We start from the raw sequence: 23,750 nt of genomic DNA, 5'->3' as shown, positions 1-23,750 counted from the left end.
GAGGGGGAGTTGAAGTGCTCAGCCACCGGGAGATCAGATTGGTTAACGCGGACCAAGCGCTGGTGTTGAAGCGATCGCCGAGCCTGCGTTTGGTTTCAGCGAAGCGATCGCCGAGCCTGAAGATAGACACAAAATGCTGGAGTAACCTATCACTTAGAAACATAGAAAATAGGTGCACGAGTAGGCCATTTGGCCCTCCGAGCCAGCACCGCCATTCAATATGATCATGGCTGATCATCCAAAATCAGTACCCCGTTCCTGCTTTCTCCCCATATTCCTTGATTCCGTTGGCCCTAAGAGCTGTATCTAACTCTCTCTTGAATATGTCCAGTGAATTGTCCTCCACTGCCTTCTGTGGCAGAGAATTCCACAGATTCACAACTCTCTGGGTGGCTCTACTCCTATCACCGATGAACTTATGTAACTCAGCAGGTCAGGCAGCATCTCCGGAGAAATGGAATAGGTGACGTTTCGGGTCAAGACCTTTCTTCAGACTGAGGGTCAGGGAGAAGGGAAACTAGAGGCATGAAAAGGTACAGAACGAATCAGAGCCGGCGCCGATGGCCAAGGAGCCCACAATGATCCATTGTTGGCTGTGGAAGAGGTGAACGAGGGGATGCGAACAGTGAAACTAGCAGGATGACTAAGGCGGGGGAGGGAATGCAAGGGTTATTTGAAATTAGAGAAATCAATATTGTGCTGCACACACCTAGTAACTGTTAAAACCCACCCACGCTGGCACCTGGCCATAGAAACCCTCCCTCGTACTGATTAATGGAAGGATTAAACAATGATGAAGATGGTTTAGGGTAATTTTAATGTAATTGCATTTGCCTTTGAATGAACATAACGCCCAATCCACTTCATCCACTTAGTAATCCTCTCCGCCTCTAAGTATTATTGCCTAAACAAAGCTTCAAGTAATGAGTAAGAGACTTCCTTTGCAAATGCATGTGTCTCGCCCATCAAATGTCATTCAACATATACGGTAAGGGGTGTGAGCTATAGGGAGAGGTTGAGCAGGCTCGGGCTTTATTCCCTGGAGCGCAGGAGGATGAGGGGCGATCTTATTGTGGAGCATAATGCCATGAGGGGAATAGATCACACCCGTGTGATTACCAGGCGCGGATTAAGGTCCTGCTCTGATAAATCTCTCTGGATTCCGCAACATGGGGACGGCACGGTGGCGCAGCGGTAGAGTTGCTGCCTCACAGTGACCTGGGTTCGATCCCGTCTACAGGTGCTGTCTGCGCAGAGTTTCTATGTTGGCTCTGTAACCGCGATGGTTTTCTCCGAGATCTTCGGTTTCGTCACAGGTTGTAGGTTAATTGGCTTGGGATAAATGTAAATTGTCCCTAGAGTGTGTAGGATGGTGTTAATGTGCGGGGATCGCTGGTCGGTGCGGACACGGTGGGCCGAAGGGCCTGTTTCCGTGCTGTCTCTCTAAACTACACTAAACTAAACACGTGAAAGAATTATCTCCCCCAGCACAGTCGATGGCTTCGACAAGTTCTCCATGACTGATGCCACTCATCAGTTTTTTGACTGAAAGCTAAAGTGTGGAAACAGGCCCTTCGGCCCACTGAGCCCATGCTACCATTGATCACCCGTTGACACTAGTTCTATGGTATTCCACTCCCTGCACACCAGGCCCAATTTACAGAGGCCTATTAACCTACAAATCCGCACGTCTTTGGGACTTGAGAGGAAATCAGAAGACCCGGAGGTAACCTATACGGTCACAGGGAAAGCGTGGAAACTCCTCACAGACAGCGCCCAAGGTCAGGATCGGACCCGGGGCTCTGTTGCTGTGAGGCAGCAGTTCTATCTGCTGCGCCACCTTGCTGCCCTGTTTTGTTCAAAGCAACCCAGCCGATCCCCTGATCAGTAAGTGACTGGTTCCCTGAACAATAAATAACATGGGGAGAAGGTGGTAAGATGGCGCGAGGGTGGGCTATCTAGTGGAGAGAACTTAAGGGCCAGTGCGTCTCCACATGCCTCCATTTTCCAGGGTGGTGAATCTGTGGAATTCTTTGCCACAGAAGACTGTGGAGGCCAAGTCGGTGGATATTTTTAAGGCAGAGATAGATAGATTCTTGATTAGTACGGGTGTCAGAGGTAGTGGGGAGAAGGCAGGAGAATGGGGTGAGGAGGGAGAGCTAGATCAGCCATGATTGAATGGCGGAGTAAACTTGATGGGCCGAATGGCCGAATTCTACTCCTGTTCCTTATGACCTTATTTCTAAAATTCAGCAGCAAGGAGACTGAATATAGAAAGCCAAGCCTGTGTAGGGATGTGACCGCAAGGTATTCCACTGTATCTTGATTCTCAGGGTGAGCAGCAGGTCTGCTCAGTGCATCTGCACCATTTATGGAGAAATGTCGGCTGAATATCACAACGCTACCACTGAATTATACACAGACAGTAAATGTTCTCGTGTGAACTGCTGATAGGGAATTATAAAATGGAAGAGTTTTTTGTTGAATTGTCACGTTTCTGTCGTTCTTCCCAATGAAGAGCTGGGGATTTTTCTGATTGCAAGAGGAAGGCACAGTGGCGCAGCAGGTAGTGCTGCTGCCTCACAGCATAGGAGACCCAGGTTCGACACCGACCGTGGGTGCTTTCCGTGTGGAGTTTGCACGTTCTCCCTGTGACCGCGTGGGTTTCCTCCCACATCCCAAAGACGTGCGGGTTTGTAGGTTAATCGGCCCTCTGTAAGTGCCCCTGGTGAATGGACGTACCAGCCCAAACGTATCAGTGAATTATGCAGAGACAGTAATCTTTAACGGGCTAAAAGCTGTGTAGGAATCATAAGAAGTTAAGAGTTTTTTGTTGATCAGTTATATGTATTTGTCAACAGGGAAATTGATGATAAAGTGGGATAACATAGAACTAGTGTGAATGATGATCAATAGTCAATGTGGTCGGTGTGCAGAAGGGCCTGTATCTGTATTCTGTATCACTAAACTAAACTTAACGGAGATTCCATTTTTGGTTCGATATGTGTAGCGTAACAACATGGAAACATACAAATCAATAGATACAGAGTGCTGGAGTAACTCAGCGAGTCAGGCAGCATCTCTGGAGAACATGGATAGGTGACGTTTCGGGTCGGGACCCTTCTTCAGACTCAGATGACGTTGAACAAGGGTCTCGACCCGAAGCGTCACCTATCCATGTTCTCCAGAGATGCTCCCTGACTCGCTGAATTCCTCCAGCACTTTGTGTCTTTTTTTGGGGGTAATCCGTCATCTGCAGTTTCTTTCTTCTTCTAAAAAAAGGAATTTCCGCCCAGGGCTCATCTGTTGCCTTTCTGTTCCCCCTACCCCCTTCCCTCTACCCCCCCTTTCCCCTACCCCCCTTTCCCTCTACTTCCCCCTACCCCTTCCCTCTACCCCCCTTCCCTCTATCCCCCCCTTCCCCTACCCCTCTTTCCCTCTACTTCCCCTACCCCTCCCCCCCTTCCCCCTACCCCCCCTTCCCCCTCCCTCCCTTCCCCTTCCCCCTACCCCCCCTTCCCCCTCCTCCCCCCACCCGCTGCAGATATGACGATGGACGAAGTCCGCGAATACGAGAAACAAAGTCAGGAAGCGACGAACGAGAAGATTGGGATCATGGCGCCCACCATCTCCATCAGCGATGCCGGCCAACCTGCGGCCACACGCAGCGCCCCAGCCAGCGCCCCCACCACGCCGCTCAGCGGCGAGCCACCAGACTTCCTCAGCCTGCCGAAGGACAGACTGCGGAAGAAATCGGCCCCGGAAATGCTGACCCTACCTGAACTCCGTGAGCGCTCGGCCAACAAGTAGAGCCAGCTCCGTCCGCCATGGGAGGCAGCCTTCCCTGGGACATTTCAGTCCTTGAATTTATCTAAATGCTACTTAACTGAAAACAACAACAACAAAAAAGCCATCTGTTGAGGGATTCTTTGAAGCTTTAGCCTGTAAAGATTCTGTGCAATGATCTTTACAACAGCAAGCTTTGCATTACTACTAAGTGGCCATGAGATTAGCGTTCTTAATTTGTGATTATGGACTGGGACGAGGCGATGTGTCAAACAGTATTGCTGTATTTTACTACACTTTCTTTATCATTCCTTATTCGGACTTTTAGGCTGACTCAGGACTTGGTCTCAGCATGACTGACAGCGTGCACTTCTGTAACATATTTGCAAAGGGTTTAAATCTAAATGTCATTGCTGAAATGGGAGACGAGGGGTGGGCTGAACGAAAGTCAAACAGGTTCCATTGGCCTGCAAGCGTAAATCAGAATAGATAAGGACTACTTTAAAAGGGATTAGTAGCATCCCGCCACGCCAGTTTGCAAGTGACTCCAGTTCGCTCCAGTTTACAGCGATTATTTTCTTTTTCTAAATTAGGCACTGAATGTTTTGAAAGCATTTACAGTGAAGTTATTGCATTGCTGAAAGTCCCATAAAGTTCCCTCTCTTTTTTGGCTCACTAATGTTCTCCAGAGATGCTGCCTGACCCGCTGAGTTGCTCCAGCATTTTGTGTCCTCCCCCAAGACAGGTCTTTACAAAAAGTGAACAGCTGAGGAGATTTATCTGACAACTTCTCTTTCATAAGTTCATAAATCATAGGAAGAGAATTAGGCCATTCGGCCCATTGAGCCTACTCCGCCATTCAATCATGGCTGATCTCCCTTTCCCTCTCGTCTCAACCCCTTTCCTTTCTTCCACCTCCCAGTCCCCCATCATGTATATATATATATATATATATATATATAGTGTGTGTGTATATATATATATATATATGTAAGAAAATAACTGCAGATGCTGGTACAAATCGAAGGTATTTATTCACAAAATGCTGGAGTAACTCAGCAGGTCAGGCAGCATCTCAGGAGAGAAAGAATGGGTGACGTTTCGGGCCGAGACCCTTCTTCAGACTGATATATATATATATATATAATTTCCCATGTTAATCCTTGTTCCATATTATAGCTGTGTTCAAATAAAACTCCTTCATTCATTGTAGTAATCCAGCTTTTCATGGGCCACCAGAACTCTGTAGAATATTATTGTTTTCTAAATTAAGCATCTACCAACAAAAAACAAATTCCCCACATATCACACACTGTCAGAGTTCCACCATCTAGGATAGACAGAGGTCTAATGTTCCCCCCCAAAAGAAAAGAGTTTCTGTAGCCCTGCATGAAGTAATGATGTCCACAGTACAATTTGGCACATTGATTACCTCGGGATTAACTATAAATGCACAACTTTAACGAAATAACAAAGCATTTGTTTGTTTAGCAGATAAATGACAGCCAGAGTTCTGGATTAATATAGAGTATGATCCCCAGCATGACTGCTGGGAAATGTAAATCATTAAATAAATCTCCACATGAAGCTGGTCTCAGTAACTAGAACATAGAACCGTGCAGCACAGGAATGGTGCCCTTCAGCCCGCACATGTGTATCGAACATGATGCCAGTTGAACTGATCTCTCTATTCCCTGCACTCCCATGTGCCTGTCTAAAAGCCTCTTAAACTCCTCTATCGTATCTGCCTCCACCACCACCAATAGCAGTGTGTTCCAGGCCCTCACCACCCTCTGTGTAAAAAAACTTGCCCCGTACATCTCCTCAAACATTCCCCCTCTCACTTTATAGCTATGCCCTCTAGTGTTGGACATTTTCAAACTGGGGGGAAAAGGCTGTGACTGTCTACCTTTTCTATGCCTCTCACAATTGTGTCTACTTCTATCAGGTCTCCCCTCAACCTCTGACATTCCAGAGCAAACAATCTAAGTCCATCCAACCTCTCCCTGCAGCTGAAACCCTCATCCTGATTGTGGTCAACCTCCTCTGAACCCTCTCCAGTGCCTCCGCATCGTTCCAGTAATGAGGCAACCTGATACTGCGAGCACTATTCCAAATGCAGCCCGACCAAAAGCCCGACAGCAGCCATGAAATGCCAGGGTGTTGTAAAAACCCTTCTGGTTCACTACGTGAAGGGAACCTGCCTTCTTTTAACAGTGTGCGGGGATCGCTGGTCGGCCGAAGGGCCTGATTCCGCGTCGTATCTCTAAACTAAACTAAACTAAAAGTCTGTCTGACTCGTGACTCCAGACACCACCAAAGGAGTTAGCTCGTCATTAGTTCAGGAGCAAATAAGTATGGACAATAAACGCTGGCATTTCAGGTAACGCAAACATCCATGAATGAATAGCAAAGAGTCAGTGGTAAACCTAACTGCACTGAACCCATTGCTTTGCAGCTCATCAGTACGAAATATGAATTATGGACCAAATTTGACATTATGCATTGGTTTATCACTGACCTTAAGTAGGATAGGGTATTTCCCCTGTTCCTTTCAACACTGACTGACTACTTGTCTGTAAGGAAGTCAGACTAGAGCATTTTACGATGTGATGGTCAACTTGCCCAAGATAGACACAGAATGCTGGAGCAACTCAGCGGGTCAGGCAGCATTCTGGAGAAAATGGATAGGTGATGTTTCGGTTCAGGATGAGGAGAAATGTCTTTAGTCAGAGGGTGGTGAACCTGGGGGATTCATTGCCACAGAGGCCTGTGGATGCCTTCCTATCTCTTCCTATGCAGCGGTAGAGTTGCTGCCTGACAGCATCAGAGAACGGGTACAATCCTGACTACAAGTGCTGTCTGCACGGAGTTTGTCCGTTCTCCCTGTAACCACGTGGGTTTACTCCTTGTGCTCCGGTTTCCTCCCACACTTCAAAGACGTGCAGGTTTGTAGGTTAATTGGCTTCGGTAAAGATTGTAAATTGTCCCCAGTGTGTAGGGTAGTGCTCGTGTACGGGGTGATCGCTGATCGGCGCGGACTCGGTGGGCCGAAAGTTCTGTTTACGCGCTGTATCTCTATAGTCTGAACTCTAATTCCTCCATTACCTTAATATCAATAACTCTATCGATTTCTGTCATGAATATACTCCTTGTCTCAGCCTCTATCGCCCTTTATGGAAAATTACACTTAGTCACTCCCTTAAAGGTGAAACAAACTCAACTAATTTCTTTAACTTTGCATCATGTTCGACACGGACATTGCGGGCCGCTGGACCTGTTTCGGCACGGTACTGTTCTACGTTCATCTCTGTCCCAAATAGTTAACAGCTTACTTTGAAGCCGTGAGCCTTGGTTGTGGACGCCCCAGTGAAGAAAGCCTCAAGCCCCACTCCACCCTGTCAAACCCTGTAAGAATTTAGTGCAACTCTTCCCCTGCATTTTAGAAATAAAGAATCCCCTTCCCAAAGAAAATGGAGTAAATCAAGCCTGGGTTGTTCTGAATGCTCGGATCATGCTTGTTCTTGTTAAACATACGTGATATCACACGTGTGTCACAGCTGTGCACGTGTGTCAGACGCTGGTGCTTCAAACACATCGGCAAGAACTTCCCGTCGCTACATGGCATCTCTTTCAATGCAACATTTGAGGCTTAATCGTCCACTCGTCCCAACCTGCCACAGTCAGTCTGAAGAAGGGTCCCGAATCAAAACACCACCTATCCTTGTTCTCCAGAGATACTGCCTGGCCCGCTGAGTTACTCCAACACTTTGTGTCCTTTGTTGTAAACCAGTATCTGTAGTTCCTTGGTTGAAGAATGTTGCCTCTGGCAATGGGATGGAACAGGCAATAAAACAACAGGATTACATGGCCAGAACATTACTGACCATCAGTACTGAGTTACTGCCAGCAGTCTAAAGGTGTGTACGGGGACACCAACTATGAGTTCACCTGGGTCAGTGTGATTTTATTTTTATTTAACCAGGGATTTTATTTTTGGTTTTGTCCTTTATTTCCAAGTTCTTGTGGCTGTTTATTGGAAGTGACTCATTTTGAAACACAGCCGTGCTATTTCTACACAAGACAGATTGTTCAAATAATGGCACTATGTACACTAGCTACCTTCTCCACAGAGGCTGCATAACCCATTGAGATCACCCTACAAGGCTAAGTTAACAATGTGTATATAAGGAAATATAATGCAACCAGTTGTGAATGGCCTTCATATGAGTGTCAATTACAGTAGCTGTAAATAGTACAGAAGATGTATAATTTTAGTTGAATGCGTTGATAACACGGGAAGTAAAGAGAATGTCTTAGCTTTACACGTAGTGATTGTTGTCCATGGTGGGAAATGAATATATTGCTACATATTAATGGTTCTGGGATTTGAACTCTAGGGATTAAGTTATAGTTAGGCTTCATGAATGTACTGAAGAGTAAGGGTTTGATTATATTCATTAAGACTATTATGTAGTTACACTTTTGAATAATAAAAGTATAAAACAAGGAATCAGTGACGGACTCTTTATTGCGGGCAAAGGTTAAAAATATTCAATGCTGAACAATACTTAAAAAGAAACTGGAACTCTTTCGTTTTAAAGGCTCTTTAGTGAATCGTTGTCGGTGGATCGAGACTAAAACTCCCCACCATCAGCAATGCAGGAGCAGGGACTTTGCCCGCGTTTCAAGTAGGCATCTTACCACCAGCTCCTCGTAACTACTGAGGTATGACTAAATTTCCCACTGCGCCCGCATCCAGAGAACATAGGCATAAGCAAAAACCTTACATGGATAGGACAGGTTTGGAGGGATATGGACCAAATGCAGGCAGGTGGGACTGGTGTAGCTGGGACATGTTGGCCGGTGTGGGCAAACTGGGCCGAAGGGCCTGTTTCCACGCTGTGTCACTCTATGACTTCGAGGAATAGCGTACGGAAACAGGCCACCGAGTCCCTGTCAACCATTGAGCATCCATTTTAACCTAAATCCTATCCTAACACATTACATTCTCCCCTCGAATGGTGTTGTCAAAAAGAAGGCGATTTTATAAACCAATTATCACATTTTATAGGGGGCTAAAATTCTATTACTTCCCCTATCTTTTAAATGAGAGGGTTGCTTAATTAACTGAATAATCATCATTAATTCCAGTGATAATAAAGGCAATTTGAAGATTGCATGTTTAACAGGGTGTGGACAACTTTCAAAGACTAGGTCATTTACCATCTTCAGTCCTTTCAATACCCACTTCTCAGGTGCCTCCATGTGCCACCTTTCGACTTTAGAGATACAGCGCAGGAACAGGTCCTTAGGCCCACTGAGTCCGCACCGACCGGTGATTGCCCCGTAAAACTTATGCTATCCTACACACTGGGGACAATTTAACAATTTCAGCCAAGCCAATTAACCTCCAAACCTGTACGTCTTTGGAATGCAGGAGGAAACCGGAGCACCCGGAGAAAACCCACGCAGGTCACGGGGAGAACGTACAAACACCGTACAGGCAGCACCCGCAGTCAGGATGGAACATGGCTCGAAGGCAGCAACTCAACCGCTGCACCACTGTGCTGACTGACCCTGGTGGAGCATGAATGCTCAGACTTTGGATTTTACATTCAATACCAAAATTATTATTGTCTCTCTGAGTACCGCATGGAGAAATAATGATGTGATACTTGGATCTGTGCCAAAGCCGTGATATATAAGGATTCACATTTTACCCAGCCCCACCTCTGCTGACCAAATGACTCATCCGGATGTTGTCTGTGATATCTCTGGTGCTTAGGTTAAATATTAGGCAGGGATGTTAGCTAGGCCTGGCACAGGTCATTGCAGGAAGGTAGAGAAGACATTTCAAAGGCCCTTGCAGATATATTTGTAACATCATTAGCAATGAGTGGGGTAGCAGACTTCTTGAGGTCAAAGCTGCACCTTTGTTTAAGAAAGGCTGCAAGGCCAAGCCAGGGAACTCCAGGCTAGTAGCATGTAGCCTGCGGAGTTCCGCAGGGGTCGGTGCTGGGGCCGCTGCTCCTCACGTTGTATGTCAATGATTTGGATGAGGGAATTGAAGGCTTTGTGGCCAAGTTCGCAGATGGTACGAAGATAGGTGGAGGGGCAGGTAGTGTAGAGAAAGCAGGGACTCTGCAGAAGGACTTGGACAGGCTGGGAGAATGGGCAAAGAAGTGGCAGATGGAATATAGTGTAGCAAAGTGTGGAGTCATGCATTTTGGTAGCAGGAATCAAGGCAGAGACTATTTTCCAAATGGGGAGAGAATCCAGAAATTAGAGATGCAGAGGGTCTTGGGAGTGTTGGTGCTGGATTCCCAAAAAATGAATTTGCCAGTCGAATCAGTTGTAACGAAGGCAAACGTAATACTAGCATTTATTTCAAGAATAGAATACAATAACAGGGATGTAGTGCTGAGGCTCTATAAGGCACTGGTCAGAACGCATTTGGAGTATTGTGAGCAGTTCTGTGCCCCTTATCTGAGGAAGGATGAGCTGACGTTGGAAAGGGTCTAAAGGAGGTTTGCAAGAATGATCCCTGGGATGAGTGGGTTAACATATGATGAGTGTTTGACGACACCGGGCCTGTACACGCTGGAGTTTAGAAGGATGAGGAGGGACTTCATTGAAACTTTACCGAATAGTGAAAAGCCTGGATGGAGTGAATGTGGAGAGGATGTTTCCATTAGTGGGAGAGTCTAGGACTAGAGTTCATAGCCTCAGAATAAAAGAACGTGCCTTTGGAAAGGAGATGAGGAGGAATTTCTTTAGTCAGAGGGTGGTGAATCTATGGAATTCTTTCATAGGCTGTGGAGGCCAATTCAACAGATATTTTTAAGGTGGAGATTGATAGGCTCTTGATTAGTTCGGGGGTCAGGGGTAATAGGGAGAAGGCGGGAGAATGGGGTTGAGAGAGAAAGATAGATCAGTCATGGTCAACTGGCAGACTTGATGGGCTGAATGGCCTAATTCTGCAACTATAACATGAATTTATGAGCTTAATGTCTGGTGAGAAAGCTACTGGAGGGAATTCTGGGAGACAGGATTGACGTCTATTGGAAAGGAAAGGACTTTGTGTGTGGGCGATCATGTCTTGTCAACTTGACTTGAGTTTTTTTGAAGAGACAACCAAGAGGACAGGGCAGAAACGTTAGTTGTATCCAAGCGAATTTCTTAAAACAGTATGTGGATAAACCAACTTGAGGAGGGATCATATTGGAGCTCGTATTGGGAAATTAGCCTGGCCAGGTGAATGGTGTTTCAGCAGAGAGCTTTTGTTTGGAGATAATGGTCACAATCTCTTTAAGTTTTAAGATCGTTGTGAATGAGGATAATTCTGGACCTGGGAGGGAATTACTAAATTGGGGTCGAGCAATTACAACATTATTGGTCAGGGGTTAGGGAGAGTGAATTAGGAACAGCTGTTAAGTCCACATCTACCATGTGGGAGTTGTTTAAAGAGCAGCAGACAGAGTCCAGGACTGAAGATGGGCACAAAACGCTGGAATAACCCAACGGGTCAGGCAGCATCTCTGGAGTAAAAGGATGGGGGACGTTTCAGGTAGGGACCCTCCTTCAGACTGAAAGTAGAGGGGGAGGGGACTGGAGGAAGGAAAAGGCCAGAACAAAGCAGGGCCGGCAACAGATGACCAGGGATGGGTGGAGCCCACAATGGCCCATTGTTGGCTGGGGAAGGGGTGATCATGAAAGGACATTGGAGGAACTGCACCTCATATATGTGTTTAGACAGAGAAATGAAATGCAAGGACTGGAGGGGGATGAATCATTGCAGGAAGGAACGATTAGTTTAATTTGGCTTCATGTTCAGCACAGAAGGGCATGTTCCTGTGCTCTAATGTTCTATGGTCCAGGTAAAAGTGCCGCATATCAAATCGTAAATTAATTATTTAGTCATTAGCGGAAATTGTCCTTGGTACATTGAAAGACTGGGCTTAATGAGCTGAATGATATGTTTTCATTACATCTTTTTCCAAACCTAGATCTACTTTTAATTAAAGTGAGTCATCTTGGCCCACACTGCCTCACACTACACATGATAGAAACATAGAAAATAGGTGCAGGAATAGGCCATTTGAGCCAGCACTGCCATTCAATATGATCATGGCTGATTGTCCAAAATCAGTACCCTGTTCGTGCTTTCTCCACATATCCCTTGATTCCCTTAGCTCTAAGAGCTAAATCTAACTCTCTCTTGAAATCATCCAGTGAATTGGCCTCCACTGCCTCCTGTGGCAGAGATTTCCACAGATTCACAACTTTCCAGTTGAAAAAGGTTTTCCTCATCTCAGTCCTAAATGGCCCTTATTCTTAAACTGTGACCCCTGGTTCAAGCACAATGATCGGTAAACTAGGTCTCCCACACACGCTAAGGACAATTTACAGAGGCCAATTAACCTACAAACCTGCGCTTCTTTGCAATATTGCCCAACCTAGACCCTAGGTTGACTGATAATTTCTTGTATATTAAATTGTTGGGTTTTAACATGCCTATAAAGTTGCAGCAAATAAGAATAAGATTGACAATTAGAATCTTTAGACTTTAGAGATACAGTGTGGAATCAGGCCCTTTGCCCAGCGATCGCCTCGTACACTTGCATTATCCGACACACTAGGGAAAATTTTACAATTTACAGAACCCAATTAACCTACAAACATGCACGTCGTTGGAGTGTGGGAGGTAACCAGAGCACCCGGAGAAAACCCACGAGGTCACAGAGGGAACGTGCAAACTCTGTACAGCCAGCACCCGTGGTCGGGATGGAACCAGGGTCCCTGGCGCTGTAAGGCTGCTACTCTACCGGGGGCACCACCGTGCCGCAGAATTACTCCAGCACTTTGTGTCGATTTGTGTCCACTTTGATTCCTGACAAGATATATGATTGGGATGTTATGGTGGGACCTTCTGACCATTGGACGCCTATCAATGTCCCAATCTAAATGAACCACGCTTCACTTCTTTTTATGATTTGAGCAGCAGGTTTTATAAAAGCACACACAATTTATTGCTCCTTATCTCAGTAGCATTTGCTCACCACCCTTTCACCCTCCACAGATGGAAGCTATGAGTATATAGTACAAGCAGGCTATAAAAGTTACGATTCCACAGTGTGGACACAGATCTCCCATGGGCTTTTAGCTCTGCACAGAAGAAAAACTATAAACTTGCGTCTAATTTGGTCATCGCAGGTTTTAGTGACGATGCAATGCTGTCCTTCAAAGTGGCTGAAGATGGCATTTTTTATCCTGGTGGTAACAAGATATGGCAACTTTATTTGATCGATGGTTATAGTTGGGTCTGAGAAAAACATTGTCGCCACTATCAATCAACATCTCTGAAGCACGCCCAGCACAAGTGTGGGGTTGGAATGTGCTCTGCGCTGCAGTAAAAGTAGCCAAAAGGAATGGAAATGTCCCTGCTCAGCACAAAATGCTCTCACAGCTCATTGTGCTACAAATTTATTTCATGGCAAATGATTCGAGCTGAGCATGCGGAAGCAATGTGCCTTCAACGCCCCGCTGTTGTTCACTCCGCTCCTCATGCAGTCCAGGTGCAACCCAGCTCAATCTCCAGCCTACTGAGATACTGCTGTGTGAGACAACGGTGAAGCTCCAGAGCCAACTACACAGGTAATGTGGCACATTTTACCTCCTCATTTTGGATGATCAGCCATGGTCACAGTGAGTGGCGGTGCTAGCTCGAAGGGCTGAATGGCCTCCTCCTGCACCTATTGTCTATTGTCTATTGTCTCATCAGTGGGTATGCCATCCTCGAGTGTGGGGAATGGGAGGGGGGGCTGCCGCAAGAACCTCTTTGGGAAAATAACTGCAGGTGGCTGGTTCAAATCGAAGGCAGACACAAAATGCTAGAGTATCTCAGCGGGTCAGGCAGCATCTCAGGAGAGAAGGAATGGGTGGCGTTTCTGAGGAAGGGTCTCGACCCGAAACATCACCCATTCCTTCTCTCCTGAGATGCTGCCTGACCCGCTGAGTTACTCCAGCATTTTGTGGCCACCTTCGGCAAGAACTTCTTTGTTAGGTCAAACACACCTTTGATGCTTGGTTTCTGGGGTAGCCTGCCTCCTCGTGAATGGCGCCCGTTGGTGGGGGTGGTGGAGAGAGACACCAGCTTCTAACACCTGTCCTGGGCCCAGCACGTTGATGGGAACACGAAGAAAGATCTTCAATGCCTCTCGCTCCTCGGCAATTTGAGAAGATCCAGCACGCATCAGGGGTTATGGGGAGCAGGCAGGAGGATGGGGTGAAGAGGGGAAGATAGATCGGCGACGAGTGCAAGGCGGAGTAGACTTGTTGGGCCGAATGGCCTAATTCTGCTCCTCTCACTTATGACTTCATGTCCCCGACTACTCTATCAAACCTCTACAGCTGTGGAGTGGAGCGTGTAGTGACTGGCTTCATATTGGGCCTGATGCGATCATTCGAATGCTCAGGAACAAAGGAGGTGGGCAGTGGTGGACAACTCCTGATCCATCACAGGTATTGGCTTCCCCACATCGATGGGATCGTCAGGAGGTGCATCTCACGACCGCAGTATCATCAAGGACCCGCCACCAGCCTGGCCATGCATTCATCTCGCTTCTACCATCGGGAAGAAAGTACAGGAAACTGGGAACCAATATACCAAGGTTCAAGAACAGCTTCTTCCCATCAGCCATGAGCCTTTTGAAACACTATCCCTTTTGCACAATCCTAACCACAGCCAGTCTCAGCTCCAAACTACTATGGAATTTGCATGACTGCCATTGCATAGTGTACCTAGGCTTGCACTATTCTGGTCTGCTTTACCTCGTATGACTGATAATTCGTTGTATATGCATTTGTTGTGTTATTGCATTTAATGTGCCTGTAATTGTTTGAGTGTAATTGTTCTAGTCCCAGTGCATCTGACAAACACACTTGAGTTACAGATTCACAGAGGACAGGCCCCTGGGATTGTACTCTGGCAGGCTAGTTCCAAGGATCTAGTCTCATCCTTGTTCCTGGAAACTTGATCCTTCCCAAAAAATGTTTTAAACTCAAATCCGATACCGGACGATCGAGCCATCCACGGGCCCCACAGATACATGATAAAGGGAACTGAGCTGAGTTTAATTTAGTTTATTGTCGCGTGTACCGAGGTACAGTGAAGAGCTTCTGTTGCGTGCTAACCAGTCAGTGGAAAGACAACACATGATTACAATCAAGCCACCCACAGTGTACAGATACACGATAAGGGAATAACGTGAATAGTGTTTAGTGCAAGAAAAGCTAATAAAGTCGGATCAAGGATAGTCCGAGGGTCTCCAATGAGGTAGATAGTAATTCAGCACTGCTGTCTGGTTGTGGTAGGATGGTTCAACTGCCTGATAACAGCTGGGACGAAACTGTCCCTGAACCCGGAGGTGTGCATTTTCACACTTCTGTATCTCATGCGTGATGGGAGAGGAGAGAACAGGGAGTGACCAGGATGAGACTCGTCCTTGATTAAGCTGGTGTTGTCAAGCGTGTTTCATTTAGGGCAACACGTTGGCGCAGCGGTAGAGTTGCTGCCTTACAGTTCCAGAGACTCTGGTTTGATCCAGGCTACAGCTGCTGTTTGTACGGAGTTTGTACGTTCTCCCTGTCACAGCGTGGGTTTCTTGCGGGTGCTCTGGTTTCCTCCCACACTCCAAAAACATGCAGGTTTGTGGATTAATTGACTTTGGTAGAATTGTAAATGGTTCCTAGTGTGCAGGATAGTGCTCGTGTGGGGGGGGGTTGGGATCACTGGTCGGTGCGGACTCGGTGGGCCGAAGGGCCTGTTTCCGCTCTGTGTCTCTAAGACTAAAGGCTCTAATTGTCATTTGCTGCGGGACCAGTGCAATGAAATTCGTATTTGTTGCAGCTTTACGGGCACGTTAAACCCAACAACACAACAAATTAATACACAAGAACTCCGTTATTCGAGGTTCAAGGTTGGGGACTACACCAGCAGTGTAAATAACTTAAGAATAAGTTAAATGCAAGTTGGAGGAATATGAGGTCTGATTGCATTCAGACCATTGTGGGAGACAAGATGTTTGGTCCAATGTTATAATTTTTCTGTATCGCCAAACAATTCTGCACACAGAAATTATTTTATAACTCTTTTAAGCAACTATCATTCCTCCCCTTTTGCTTCATGGACATTTTATGAACTTGATTTTGTCATTTAGCCATTGCCTAAAGGCGGGTGGGTTAGCAGGAACAGGTGGAAGGATTTTGAATTCATGGATACCTTTGGTTCGTTCATTTATCATTTGAGTTTGGAAATTTGATTTGTTGTACAAGAACCTTGGGACGGCAGAGTGCCACAGAGACACAACGGCCGAGCTACTGCCTTACAGCGACAGAGACCCGGTTCGATCCCGACTACCAGTGCTGTCTGTACGGAGTTTGTACGTTTTCCCTGTGCCAGCGTGGGTTTTCTCCGGGTGCTCCGGTTTCCTCCCGCACTCCAAAGGGATTGGACACGCTAGAGGCAGGAAACATGTTCCCGATGTTGGGGGAGTCGAGAACCAGGGGCCACAGTTTAAGAATAAGGGGTAGGCCATTTAGAACGGAGATGAGGAAAAACTTTTTCAGTCAGAGAGTTGTAAATCTGTGGAATTCTCTGCCTCAGAAGGCAGTGGAGGCCAATTCTCTGGATGCTTTCAAGAGAGAGCTGGAGAGAGCTCTTAATGATAGCGGAGTCAGGGGGGTATGGGGAGAGGGCAGGAACGGGGTACTGATTGTGAATGATCAGCCATGATCACATTGAATGGCGGTGCTGGCTCGAAGGGCCGAGTGGCCTACTCCTGCACCTATTGTCTGTTGTCTATTGTCAAAGACGTACAGGTTTATAGGTTTATTGGCTTTGGTAAAATTGTAAACTGTTCCTCGTGTGTAGGATGGTGATCGCTGGTCGGCACTAACTCGGTCAGGTGAAGGGCCTATTTCAGCGCTGTATGCATAAAGTCTATAGCAAAGTCTAACTCCAATCACCCATATTTGATCAAATATTTCTCATCAGCGTTCACTGTGTCTAAAGTTTTAGAAGTGAGGCCCACCGGAAATTGGAGGAACAGCACCTCATATTTCGCCTGGGCAGCTTGCAGCCCAGTGGTATGAACATTGACTTCTCCAACTTTAGATAGTTCCTCTGTCCCTCTCTTCCCCTCCCCCTTCCCAGATCTCCCACTGTCTTCCTGTCTCCACCTATATCCTTCCTTTGTCCCGCCCCCCCTGACATCAGTCTGAAGAAGGGTCTCGACCCGAAACGTCGCCCATTCCTTCTCTCCTGAGAAGCTGCCTGACCTGATGAGTTACTCCAGCATTTTGTGAATCAAAGAAAGGATGATCGCTTCTTGGATGTGAATATCAGGCTATAGAGACGTGTACGGATTTGACCAGTTCCTGATTTTATTTGGGATCTCTGTATTTTCATTTTGCGTTGAAGTAAAAATGAAGAATCAAACCTCAATTGCACTTGTTACTTGTAAAAATCAGAAATGCATTTGATTTATTTTATTTTTGCGGTTCAATCACATTTTCCAACTGAATTAAAATATAAAAAGGCACATCCATAAGCTGCAAATCACACATGGTTTACTGAAATGAAACTATGCAAACTATATTATGACAGATTATAAATTATGTTGTACAAGTGATGGGCATTTCTTCATTTTGTTCCAAAAGATTTTTTAAAAAGTATATTAGAAAAATAGCAAAGACCACTTGGCACATCATATAAAATAAACTTTCCTTCTGTAAACATTTTCTGTCTTTCCCATGCGCAGATATACCTTTGGTTTAGTTTAGCTTAAGAGATACAGCGCGGAAACAGGCCCTTCGGCCCATCGAGCCTGCGCTGACCAGCGATTACACTGCACACGATCCCACGCACCAGGGACAATTTACAATTTTACCGAAGCCAATTGGCCTACAAACCTGTACATCTTTGGAGCGTGAGAGGAAACCAGAGCTCCTGGAGAAAACCCACGCAGCCACAGGGAGCACTCCGTCCAGCCAGCACCCCTAGTCAGGATCGAGCCCGGGTCTCTGGCGCTGTGAAGCAGCAGCTCTACCGCTGCACCACTGTGCTGCACCACTGTGCTGCACCACTGTGCTGCACCACTGTGCTGCACCACTGTGCTGCACCACTGTGCTGCACCACTGTGCTGCACCACTGTGCTGCACCACTGTGCTCCAACCACTGTGCTCCAACCACTGTGCTGCACCACTGTGCTGCACCACTGTGCTGCACCACTGTGCTGCACCACTGTGCTGCACCACTGTGCTGCACCACTGTGCTGCACCACTGTGCTGCACCACTGTGCTGCACCACTGTGCTGCACCACTGTGCTGCACCACTGTGCTGCCCTGGTGTTGAATGTTAAGAAGCACTATATATTTTTCAAAGTATGTCAGATTTTCAATGAACCCCAACAACAATATGTTGGAAAGGAATTATTCCCAGATGTGAAAAATAATGACTCCGAATAGATGGAGATTGTGAGAAATAGTTAAAGGCTAGTGAAGAACACCCAGAAAATAGGAGCAGGAGTTGACCATTTCATTCAATATGATCTTGGCAAATCGCCTCCACTTCTGTGCCTGATTCCCCTGGCCTTCAACTCCCCGACCTTTCACAGAATTATCTACCTCCTTTTTAAGTACTGTACCTCCAGCGATCAATATTCCAGAGATTCATTGCCTGGATAAGAAGAAATTTCCCTGCCCTTCAGTCTTAAGATAACCACCCCTTATCTTCATTGTTCCCTCATTCAAGACTGTGCTGCTCTGGTAAGCATCTCAGTATGTTCCCTTGCTACTTTTATTTCTCACAATCACTTTCTATTCAGTGAGTCATGCTTTTTCACATATGGGTATAATTCACAGATTGGTTCCACCAAGACGCAGCACAGAATGCCCCAGAAGATCCTTTTTCCCTGTGGCTATCAAACTGTACAACTCATCGCCCCTTCTATCGTGGGGTAGACTGACCTCCCCCCCCACCTCACCCCCAAATCTTTGCACATCCCCAATCCTGAACTTTCCCCTCGTCACATTAATTTCATGTTTCATGTATCTTGCGTTTTTTATGACTGTTGGCTGACCAATCTCCCTCCTGGGATAAATAAAGATCTATCGTGTCGTATTCCCTTCCAACACTTTGATATTGGTGTTCATTAAAATCAGACGTACTTTGAAAAAAATACAGTGCTTCATCATATGTAACAGGTACCTCTGCACATGGGAAAGGCAGAAGATGTTTACTGAAGGGAAGTCACACCCCTTTACACTTATACACGTTTCAATGAGATCACCCCACATTCTTCGAAACTCCAAAGAATACAGATACAACTTCTTCAGCTATTTGTGATAGGATAAACCTGAGGGGTAACTCTTCCACACAAAGGGTGGTGGGTGTATGGAACGAGCTGCCAGGGACTATCACACCATTTAAGAAACATTTGGACAAGTGCATGGATAGGACAGGTATAGAGAGTTATGGGCCAAATGCAGGCAGTTGGGACTAGTGTAGATGGGACATGTTGGGCAAGTTGGACCGAAGGGCTTGTTTCCATGCTGCAAGTCTCCGACTCTATAAACCTCTCATCCCCAGCAACTGAAATGGAGATTCCTTGTATTAACTGAAATGGAGATTCCTTGTATTAACTGTTTAAATATTCAGCTACCGAGTCCAAAGTTCTACATTTCTCCCCTCTTAATCTCGCTGCCTCTCTCTCCTCCTCCAAAGCAACACACTTCATCATCTCCGGCCGTGCCTTGAGTAATCTGCCCTGATATCACCTTGTGGTTTGGTAGCAAATATGCCGATGATTCTCATGGAAAGAATCTTTGGGGCATACTATAAGCACTAAATAAAGATTTATTTTTTTTAGGAGTTGTTCAATTTAAAGAAGGTGGGGTTTTGTGTAATATTTAACTAACAAAGGCAAATATACCAAACATGAAAGCCTGTAGCTTTTAGAATTAAAAAGCGGAATTAATTGCCACAAGAGGCCAAGTCAATGGATAATTTTAAGGCGGACGTTGACAGATTCTCAGGGGTTATAGGGGGGAAGGCAGGAGAACGGGGTTGAGAGGGAAAGAAGGATCAGCCACGATTGAATGGTAGAGTAGACATGATGGGCCGAATGGCCTAATTCTGCTCCTAGAATTTGTGAAGTTACGAACTTCTGAATATATTTGGGCTACAAGTGCCATGCAGTGCAGTAGAGGAGTGTGAGGCACTAGTGATTGAACATTAACAGAAGATTAGGTGAAGCTTGCATACCGACTCCCTTGGCAGAAGTCCAAGATGATCTCAGGAACACAATTACTCATCAGCTGAATAACGGCGATTGAGCTTTGATCAATCACTTCCTACGTCACGTTGGGTTTTTTTCTTCGAGGGATGGGGTTTGGCACCCGAAACGTCGCCCATTCCTTCTCTCCCGAGATGCTGCCCGACCTGCTGAGTTACTCCAGCACTTTGTGAATAAATACATTCTGTCTGTACGGAGTTTGTACGTTCCCCCCGTGACCTGTGTGGGTTTTCTCCAGGAGCTCTGGTTTCTTCCCACACCCCAAAAAAAGTCTCCAATGAGGTCTCCGGGTTTGTAGGCTAATTGGCTTGGTACAAGTGTAAATTGTCCTTCGTGTGTGTAAGATAGTGTCAGTGTGCGGGGATCGCAGGTCGGCGTGGACTCGGTGGGCCGAAGGGCCTGTTTCCGCGTGGTATCTTTAAACTAAACGTAACTGTTGAGAATGGGCAGTCCTTCTTTACCTTACACGACAACCCTTGTCCTCCGCAAACACCTGAAGCAGCAACCATGACATTGTGAGCAGGTTTGGACCCCAGATCCGAGGAAGGACATGCTGGGTTTGAAAAGGGTCCAGAAGAGATTTACGAGAACGATCCCAGGGGGGAGGATTGGGTTAACGGTGCCTTACAGCGCCAGAGACCGGGGTTCGATCCTGACTACAGGTGCTGTATGTACAGAGTTTGCACGTTCTCATTGTGACCGCGTGGGTTTTCTCCGGGTGCTCCGGTTTCCTCCCACACTCCGAAGACTCACAGGTTCGTAATTGAATTGTCTTCGGTAAAATTGTGCATTGGCCCGAGTGTGCAGGACTGTATTTAACAAGCTGCCGGAGGAGGTAGTTGAGGCAGGTGCTATTGTAACGTTTCAGAAACATTTAGACAGGTACACAAGTATAGGACAGGGTTAGAGGGGATATGGGCCAAATACAGGCAGGTGGGACTAGTGTAGATGGGCCATGTTGGCCGGTATGGGCAAATTGGGCCGAAGGGCCTGTTTCTACGCTGTATCGCTAAAGTCTAAACAAGGCATAACAAGTGTGTAGTGAAAGGGTGCACTATCTTGTACTGAGAGCATGAGCAGACAAACCCAGCTGATCTTATCAGCTTCAATAATTCCAACCCATAAAAAACCCCAATATTAGCCGGCGGATAGAAAACACCCAATATATGTTGTATTGATGCAGTTTGTTCACAAAATGCTGGAGTAACTCAGCAGGTCAGGCAGCATCTCAGGAGAGAAGGAATGGGTGATGTTTCGGGTCAAGACCCTTCTTCAGACTGAAGAAGGTCTCGACCCGAAACGTCGCCCATTCCTTCTCTCCTGAGATACACAATAGACAATAGGTGCAGGAGGAGGCCATTCGGCCCTTCGAGCCAGCACCGCCATTCAATGTGATCATGGCTGATCATTCTCAATCAGTACCCCGTTCCTGCCTTCTCCCCATACCCCCTGACTCCGCTATCCTTAAGAGCTCTATCCAGCTCTCTCTTGAATGCATTCAGAGAATTGGCGTCCACTGCCTTCTGAGGCAGAGAATTCCACAGATTCACAACTCTCTGACTGAAAAAGTTTTTCCTCATCTCAGTTCTAAATGGCCTACCCCATTATTCTTAAACTGTGGCCCCTTGCTGCCTGGCCCGCTGAGTTACTCCAGCATTTTGTGAATAAATACCTTCGATTTGTACCGGCATCTGCAGTTATTTCCTTACACTTGTATTGACGCAGGATCACCAATAAAAGCACCTTCCCGACAACCACCGTGTACCGTTTTCAGAAGTGCTCAAGCCGCCTGTGGGATGAAGACCAGCTTGGCTGAATAGACCAGGTCCACAATGTATACCAGCAGGTTCGCGAAGGTCAAGACGGCGGCGGCAACCTGGTCATCCCAGGGGCAGTGGCCACGTTGGCAAGCCCTCGGCCTGCTCGCCCGGCCGTGGCTTGGGCTGAAGCAGAAGATTGGCCAGACGATGGCGGCGGTCAGGTACATCAGCACGGCCAGGAAGCTGTAGGCGGTCAGCAGCTTGTCGAAGGGGATGGGCAGCCTGGCCGTCAGCCGGGCGATGGTGAGCAGGATGATCAACAAGGTGAGGATGAAGCAGATACAGTAGACGGCCATGCACCACTGGCGCCCGGGGTTGGCGCCGTACGACCCCTCCACCAGCACGAAGATCATGCAGGCGGTGAACGCCTCCAGCACTTTCAGCAGCCCCGGCACCGTCCTCAAGAAGCCGCTGACTTCCCCCGGCCTGGCCCGCGTCAGACCCACCTCCACGGCGTAGGCGACGAAGCACAGGCACGACATGGCGGTGGCCGCGATCTGGTGGTCCTCCCTGGCACCCTGCCGTCCCGTGGGTGAGAGGAAGACGGACGGGTAGATGATGGAGGCCGTCAGGTTGAGCAGGGTGGCCAGCATGGCGAACGAGGCGGTGAAGTCCTCCCATGAGATGGGCACGCTGGCCTCAAGCCCCGTCACCTCCAAGGCCACGATGATCAGAGTGACGGCGAAGGACAAGCACCATGCGAACATGCACCATCCGCCGTACGGCCCGGAGTACAGACCCACATGGGCAACCAGGCTAAACGCTGTGCACGACAGCAAGACCTCCAGCAGCCTGACTATCCCGATGGGGGTGATCAGCAGTCTGCAGTTCAGTTGCACAGACATCCCCAAAGAGCAGGTCCACACCGCGATCGGTGTACTCCACTGTTTGCAGCAACTCACTCACTGAGAGACGGCTGCTCACTGCTTAATATGTGACTTATTTCTCCACAAAGCATTCCTCCCAATGGATTACTCACGGCCGATTGCAGCACCGAGATATGAGATTTATGTGTCTCTGAAAGTTGGCAGTAACCGTCTGCCATAAAGATAGTCTCCTAGGAACCTTGTTTGCTGTCGAGTCAAGAGTGTTTTCTTTATGAGGAAGAACTTTTTGCTCTTTCACATCTCGAAATAGTTATTCATTCACTCTGCACTGCAGAGTGGAAGGGCAAAAGCCGCATGGTTTTGTAGTAGCCGACCTTCACTTCCACAATGTAGACTGGGGCTTTTAGAGTTTCAGACTTTAGAGACACAGTGGGGAAACAGGCCCTTCAGCCCACACTGTCCTACACCCACCTCGGGGCAATTTACAATTTTACCGAAGCCAATTAAGGCACATACCTGAACATTTTTGGAATATGGGAGGAAACCGGAGCCCCCGGAGAAAACCCACGTGGTCACAGGGAGAACATACAATCTCCGTACAGACAGCACCCGTAGTCAGGATCAAACCCATGGCACTGTAGGGCAACAACTCTACCACTGTGCCAATGTGCTGCCCCGACCCAGAGCAAAGGGCTTAGATTGGGCAGAATTTGTTTGGTGTATCCAAGAGGGTTTCATGAAACTGTACGTGCATAGTCCAACTCCAAGACGAACCAGACTGGACCTTGTACCGGCAAAGGAGCCTGGCCAGGTGACTGGTGTTTCAGTGGAACAGTGTTTTGGGAACAATCAACACAAGTCCATAGGGTTTGAATAATTGAATTGAATTGAACTGAATGAATTTTATTAGCCAACTAAGTATACATACAGGAATTTGCCTTGGTACTTTGCTCGCAAGT

At 47.1% G+C, this 23,750-nt stretch overlaps 2 protein-coding genes across 2 annotated transcripts in view; one reads left to right on the top strand and one right to left on the bottom strand.

Moving 5' to 3' along the window:
- The window catches only part of LOC144604080 (cytoplasmic phosphatidylinositol transfer protein 1-like), a 181,761-nt gene extending 173,471 nt beyond the window's left edge, over positions 1 to 8,290 (top strand). Inside the window, exon 9 of the mRNA XM_078418171.1 lies at positions 3,545 to 8,290. Coding sequence (XP_078274297.1) covers positions 3,545 to 3,810 — 266 coding nt within the window. The 3' untranslated portion in view covers positions 3,811 to 8,290. The remainder of the gene's footprint in view (positions 1 to 3,544) is intronic.
- A 13,634-nt stretch (positions 8,291 to 21,924) lies between these two features.
- On the bottom strand, positions 21,925 to 22,809 carry LOC144603784 (myeloid-associated differentiation marker homolog). Its single transcript, XM_078417483.1, has one exon. It carries the CDS (start codon positions 22,807 to 22,809, stop codon positions 21,925 to 21,927), a length of 885 nt encoding a protein of 294 aa, XP_078273609.1.
- Between the last annotated feature and the right edge of the window lie 941 nt (positions 22,810 to 23,750).

This window comes from Rhinoraja longicauda, chromosome 21, assembly GCF_053455715.1.
Source record: "Rhinoraja longicauda isolate Sanriku21f chromosome 21, sRhiLon1.1, whole genome shotgun sequence".
In the NCBI taxonomy this organism is placed as follows: domain Eukaryota; kingdom Metazoa; phylum Chordata; class Chondrichthyes; order Rajiformes; family Arhynchobatidae; genus Rhinoraja; species Rhinoraja longicauda.
This window is presented reverse-complemented; position numbering and strand designations above follow the sequence as displayed.